At 36.7% G+C, this 7171-nt stretch overlaps 1 protein-coding gene across 1 annotated transcript; it reads left to right on the forward strand.

Annotated features, from left to right (window-relative positions):
- Positions 1–615: 615 nt before the first annotated feature.
- Positions 616–1220, forward strand: LOC150029858 (uncharacterized). Its single transcript, XM_090310313.1, has 3 exons — positions 616–796; positions 841–1006; positions 1064–1220. Exons 1-3 carry the CDS (start codon positions 616–618, stop codon positions 1218–1220), a joined length of 504 nt encoding a protein of 167 aa, XP_090166439.1.
- The last annotated feature ends 5951 nt before the right edge of the window (positions 1221–7171 follow it).

The following is a 7171-nucleotide window of genomic DNA, read 5'->3' on the forward strand; positions in this document are numbered from 1 at the left end:
CCATGACAGTATAGAGCCTCATGATGAGTTTCTCATGAATGTGAGACTTAATTAGACAAAGTTATTCTCAGACATATAGACCCTAAGAAAGACATCATAGTCGGCACTTCTAGAGTAGAAGCAGTTTTTTCAGTTGACTAGATTTTTTCTGGTATGTATCTTCAGATGACGCATTATATAGTACGACCAGTTTCTCCACTACATATATGAAGTTTTACCTGTGACAAAATGGTAAGTTCAGATATTCTTAAGTTCACGATAGTTTTCATGGTTCTCAGCTTGAATGTGTTAAAGTATTGTTGGTTTCTGCATCATAAGTTTCATAGTTATGAATGGAAGGGGTTATCACACCTCTTTTGATGCTAGTTTCAGCTGTGTCAAATGACGACCCTTGTTTTACATCTAGTTTTTTTTTGGAAGAGTCTCCAGTTAGTATAGGGTACTCGATTGGATTTTATACAGCTTTTCACCCATAAACTGATGGTCAGAAAGAACGTTTGAACCAGAAATTGGAGGATATGTTGTGCACTTATGCGTTAGAGTTTTCAGGGAGTTGAGACTCTCCCCTGCATTTGATGGAATTTGCATAATAACAGTTATCTGACTACCATTGGCATGTCATTCTTTGAAGCCCTCTATGGGAAGAGTTGTAGGTCTCTTATGTGTTGGGATGAGGTAGAAGAGAGGAAATTGCTAGGACCTGAACTAGTGCAAGCCACGAATGAGGCAATACAAAAGATCAGGGCTCATATACAAACAGCTCAAAGCAGACAGAAAAGCTACGTCGACGTGAGACGTAAGGACCTGATATTTGAGATTGGTGATAAAGTGTTCTTAAAGGTGGCACCTATGAAGGGTCGGAGTTTGAAAGGAAAGGGAAGCTAAGCCCGAGGTTCATTGGACCTTTCGAGGTCTTGGAACGAATTGGTCTCATAACTTACCGATTGACACTGCCTCCATCACTTTCTTCAGTTCATAATGTCTTCCATGTTTTGATGCTGAGAAAGTATGTAACAAATCCGTCCCATGTAGTTGACTTTGAGCCATTGTGATTGAATGGCAGCTTGAGTTATGAAGAGAGGCTTATGCAGATTCTCGCTAGAGAGGTGAAGATGTTACGCAATAGGGAAATAGCAGTTGTAAATATTTCGTGGCAGATTCACCAGTTCGAAGAGGCCACTTGGGAACGTGAGGATGAGATAAGGACCCAGTACCTATAGCTTTTTCAGGACGAACTTTCGAGGATGAACGTTCTTTAAGGAGAGAAGTATGTAACATCCTGAATTTTGTTCTTAATGTAATTTCAATATTTTCTAGTATTAGAGGGCATTTTTTGAATTTTGGAAATTCAAAATGTAATTATTGTGATTTAATTGCTAAAAAAGGGGTGTTTCAATTTAATGGTTTAATCGGAGGGAAGTTATGGAAATTGGACTATTAATATCACATAAATTAAATTTGAAATTAATGTCAAGAATTAGTTTCATTTTGGAAGGAAGGGGTATTTCAATTTAATGGTTTAATCGGAGGGAAGTTATGGAAATTGGACTTTTAATGTCACACAAATTTAATTTGAAATTAATGTCAAGAATTAATTTCATTTTGGAAGGGGGTTATGTCACACAAATTTAATTTAAAATTAATGTCAAGAACTAATTTATTTTGGAAGGGGGTTATGTCACACAAATTTAATTTGGAATTAATATCAAGAATTAATTTCATTGTGAAAGGGGGTGAGTTAAATTCTTTGTGAATTGAAAATTTTAAGGGAGAAAATGATTAAAAGTTGGAAGCAGGGTCTAATTGAAGGAAGATTTTGGAGATTGGAATCTTGAGGGTGGTTGCTCAGGCTTCATTGGGGAATTGAATTCAAAGATTAATTATTGAAGACTGTCGCTTGGATCGATATCTGAATCTAGTATCAAGGTAAGTAATCTTACTACTAGAACTGCCCACGAGCCAGGCACTAGATATATACTAGCATGATAGATGCATATTATGACAGAACGATAGCATGATAGACGGATAGTATAGTATGACCGATGTATGTTCTTGTATGAGGATCTGAAAGATTTATTTGTGTACGTAGATACTTGCATGCTAGCATGAGTTGATACTTAATTCCATGAGGTTGTATTTCATATGAGGATATTGAGGCATATATGTATGTTGTAGAGCCATGATGTTAAGGTGTATATGTATGTTATAAAACCATGTGTTGATACTTGTGATGTTGAGACTGTGATAATGTCCCTACTGATTAGTTAGATGCCCACTATATGTTGTGTTTCCTTCGGGATTCACCAGAGATTGTGTTTTCTTCGGGATTCACCAAAGTTTGTGTTTCCTTTGGGATTCACCAGGGGTTGTGTTTCCTTCGGGATTCATCAGAGATTTTGTTTAATTCGGGATTCAACAGAGGTTGTGTTTCCTTTGGGATTCACCAGGGGTTGTGTTTCCTTTGGAAATCACTAGGGGTTGTGTTTTTTTCAGGATTCACCAGAGGTTGTGTTTCCTTCGGGATTCATGATGCGTTATTTTATGATGTCAAATTATGGAGGAAATGCGATGATGGAATTGCATTGAGCAATCAAGTTTTCTTAGTGGAATCCAAGTGTAAACCCCACTGAGTTTCCTGGTACGTCTAGGGTTGAACTCGGAGACGAAAAACAATATGCGGTGGTAATTTCTTGTAAGACTTTGCGGTAATTAGTAACTCAAATAATTGTTTGGTTTTGTTGATTGCGGTAATGAAAAATAAACAAATGCAGCGGATTTGAGGAAAGTTTGACTGTGTGGATGAACGGGTTGAGAAGGTCTTTAGCTAGCATTACTTGGGAATGCATCAGACTATGCGATCATGCTACACCCATGCACAACAAGCCATTTTCCAATGCGAATGTGGTGCTCCTAAGTCTAGGACGTATGTGTTGAATGCAAAAGTGTCCATAGAGCTTATTCCTAAGTCTACTTTTTTTCCTATGCGATGATGCAAGATGCACAAAGGCAAGGTGACCGCAAACAATCATATCCTATCTCTAGGATGCATGTGATGCGTTAATAGAAAACAGTGCTTATTCCTAAGCTCCTAGTTCTTGATTATGCATTCTAATCTCACTCTCCCGAGCCTAGATTCTAACCTGACTTTTCCAAGCCTAGATCCTGTCGTTAGATACCCTCCCGAGTATCTCTAATGGACGAATGAAGCATACATAATACAAGATAATCGCATAGAATGAAGATCCCTAGTTGTGCTAGCTAAATGCTTCTCAAACCATTCAACAGATTTAGGTACTCATGCATGATAAACAGAGAGTGAACAGATATAGAGAAGTAAATTCCATTTGTATAAAAGCATTTGAATACACAATAACAATGGAAGATAAAGGTAGAGAGCCTGGTAGCAATCCCTTGCTGCCCAAGGCTTTTACACTGGCAACTCTATTCGTTTCAAAGGATATTCCTGCTTTCACAGGAGTTGGCCCTCTCTCTGGTCTTGACGCTTCCGGCACTCTCCGAGCTTGGCGGAATGATCTATCGACATAAATTCCTCCTTTTTCTTTCGCCTTAAAATAAAAGTGTTGGATTTTATGTTTTAAAACTCGTAGTTTGTAAATTAATAAACATATTCTATTTTGTTTTTCGATAAAGTTGTTATTGAAATTATAATCTTGAATCCAATAAATTAAGGTCATGAGGCTATTTAATGTAGTTTGAACTTTATGTAGTGACATAAATATGGATCAAGTTCAAATATATAGCCAAAATGGTCTATAGTATATGAATAAGGTTGGGCGCCTTATTCTGGGGACACTATGGATGCACCCACTTTGTAGTTAGTACAAACGATGTGATCCTGAATCGTTCATATAGAGATATGTGAGTGGCGGCATCCTACGCAATGAGTTTGCATAAGACTAAACTATGAAATAGTCACTTTTTACGTTCTAAATGTCGTTCTATGTATAAAAATAACTATCTCGTTAATTGATGACCTAGGTAACTTAATCTTAATCCTGAGCTAACTATGAACTCCTGTTCACTCGGAATTATCCTTAGATATGCATAGGTGAGGGCAGCTCATTATCGTTGGCCCAATAAGCCTTCCATTTCAGGGGGATAGCTGGAAACATAGAGTGCAAGATGGAATTCACTCCTACCCGTTATAGGGATAGTAGATAAGTTGTTCCCTTTAGTACTGAATCTAGATCTTGAACAAGGGGTCCCACCTTCTCCTTGGCCCAAGAGGGGTTCGGTTTATATGTTGGACCTTAAACCAATTATTCATTAGAGGATTAGTGGAACTTAAGGTACAAGATATAGTCTTGGGGGTAAAACAGTTTTGATGACCCAGCCGAGATTACGAACAACATGTGAAGGATTAGCTTACTGATTATGGTTATATCAGATGGATAGAAATATATCTACAGTGCGGGGAGTGCAACTACGAGACTTTATTGGAATGACCCGTTAGTTAACAAATGTTGATTAATTAGGTTAAAGAGTTTTATCGGTTAATCTTGGATTGTTGGAGCTCATGATCTATAGGTTCATTAGGTTCCCCTACTAGCTCATATGGAATAAACTTAGAACAGTATAATAGAATAATTCGAATTGTTCAAATTAGGTGAAGAGAGAGAAACCGATAAGTATATGTGATATAGTGGTCAGGTTTTCAGTTTAGAGATACAAATTTAATATTTAAATGTGATTTTTAATATCAAGAATATGAATACGTTCATATTCGGAAGCTCGGAAATAATGGAAACGGTCAAAGATGTAAAAAGTCAAAGAGTTGACTTTTGACTTTGAAAAGTCAAACTTTGACCGACCTTATATTCAAATGTAATTTGAATTTCGAGAAATGAATGCGGATTCATACTCGGGAGGTCAAAATTAGCCAACACGGAAAAATCATAAAAAGTCAAAATGTTGACTTTTGGTCAAAGTTTGACTTTGACAAAATGACTATTTTGCCCTTTGACTAAAGTTAGTGGGAAAATCCAAACTTTTGTTGGATAATTTCACTAACAAAATAGTGGGCTAGGTGTTGGCTTATAGTGGAGACATTAAGCCCACTTAGATAGTGGATTCTAGGTGTTGGGTTTTTATGAATTGATTTCATGCAATTTTTGCATGACTTTTTTCTATAAATATGGGCTTTGAATTTGGATTAAAAACTTTTGGTCATTTTTCCAAAAATTTTTTCTAAATTTGGGCTGGAAAAATCACTACTTTGGAGCAAATTCAAAACCCAAAACCTAACCCAAAATTCCATCTTCTTTTCCATCTCTTTCTTTCTCTCGTTTTCTTCATCCACTGGGTCTCACAATCTGGTTCTGAGTTCGGGTCGAGATTCAGCAAGGAAAAGCGGTTTTCGGGAGCTTCAAAGGTAAATTTTAATTTACTATTTTTTTCCTTCAATTGCATGCTTTTTTTCCTTTAAATTAAAAGCAATTAGAGTGTAATTAGATCCTTATTCCGCTGCATATGTCTCGTGTTCCATCGAAAAGAAAATCTAAGAACAAGGCTAAACTATCCAAGGAAAAATTCTCTAACTCTCCAAACTCCTTTTCTAAAGGCTACCTTCGGTATTTATAGAGCTTCTGGGGTGAAAGGCGGCTTCTCTCTTATGATTGCACAGATGGGATGGCTTTAATTCTCTCACTGATGCATCGAATATTTGTCACCGAAAAGCTGACTGTACTTGTTATCGTTAGTGGCTGTCAACTTAATTCGGATTCGACCATCATCAGCTTTCTCTCCCATTGTGATTAATTATGCCTTTCACCCAGATGCGCTCATTAAGTTATGCGGGCTCTATGCGGCAATCTTTCTTGAGCAGATGTTTGTGAATACAAATCACAGCAAAGCCTTGCGATAATGCTGCGCTTATCCATTGATTTCGTTGATCGCTCTTTCCGCCTTTCGTCAATGCATATTCTGCATAAAAATACAAAAATCAACTGTTTCTATGCGATGAATGCATGCAACCGCAATGTTATAAACTTAATGCTTTTTGGACGCAATCTAACATATTTCATCAACGCAAACCCTCATTGTTAATAACTTAGCAATGTAATAACGTGCAACCCGTTATCAATTCACCAGGGGTTGTGTTTCCTTTGGGATTCACCAGGGGTTATGTTTCCTTCGAGATTTACCAGAGGTTGTGTTTCCTTATTGATTCACCAGATGTTGTGGGTCCTACGGGACTTACTAGAGGTAGTGGACAAACTTAACTATAGTAGGATAGAAATTAGTTTTTCATATATGTATGTGTCTCATGAGGACTAGAGTAGTTTATATGTTCGACCAGAGATAGGCATCTAGAGGACATAGATGCCTAGCCTATCCCTAGTATTGGGGTTACTTACTGAGTATTTTATACTCATCCTTTCTCATGTTGTCGTTTTAGGTAAAGGTAGAGATGCACCAACGATTGACAAGCGGAATCCGTGATCGAGCCACTAGGACCAGTTCTATTCTTCTGTTCATGATATTTAGATTTCTTTTCATGTTTTTCAACTTTCAGTTTTGATGTTTGAAACTTACTACTAAGATTTTTTTTCAGACCTATTTATTATCATTTATGATTTATGGGTACCCTATCGTCTATTTTTAATATTTGAATTTAATGAATGTCTTTTGAAATTACCTTATATATTTAGAATTTAATTCACTATAAAAGGGTGTCGTTTTAAGTTCCATGCATGCATGTATTTAGTAACGGCCTAACTTAAGTCCGAAGTGGGTGAAGCCTTACTTTGAAGGAAATCTAGAATGCCAAAAATCATCTCTCCAACTGTGCGAAGCTATCTGAAGCTCTCGTCAAAGCACCCCTGTGTTTGATCAGACACATATTCCAGGGATGCTTCCTCTTCATCACTTTTTGCTTTTTGTATTTTGTGCGATTGATTTTGTCTTTGCTTTTATTTCTTTTTGTATTTATCCTTGTTTTTATTGTTGTGTGTATTGCTATTTTTTTTTTAAATATACATACATTGTATATATATATATATTGCTTATCTTGCATGTTTTTTAATGTCTATTGAATGAACTTGAGAAATCGTAAAATAAATGCATTAGAATTAGGTCGACTCATAGCCATGCGTTAGAAGTTGAAAAGGCGCTCTTCAGGGGGATCAATAACTCGAGTGTTTGGAAGCCT

This window comes from Benincasa hispida, unplaced genomic scaffold (genome assembly GCF_027475165.1).
Source record: "Benincasa hispida cultivar pf3 unplaced genomic scaffold, pf3_genome.v1.1 HicScf862, whole genome shotgun sequence".
In the NCBI taxonomy this organism is placed as follows: Eukaryota; Viridiplantae; Streptophyta; class Magnoliopsida; order Cucurbitales; family Cucurbitaceae; genus Benincasa; species Benincasa hispida.

Excerpts from the sequence above, each read along its gene's own strand:
- LOC150029858 (XM_090310313.1), top strand. The coding sequence starts at position 616 with ATGTCATTCTTTGAAGCCCTCTATGGGAAGAGTTGTAGGTCTCTTATG. Across the intron at positions 797-840 it reads AAGCTACGTCGACGTGAGAC|GTGGCACCTATGAAGGGTCG; the intron begins GTAAGGACCTGA and ends GTGTTCTTAAAG. Across the intron at positions 1,007-1,063 it reads CATGTTTTGATGCTGAGAAA|CTTGAGTTATGAAGAGAGGC; the intron begins GTATGTAACAAA and ends ATTGAATGGCAG.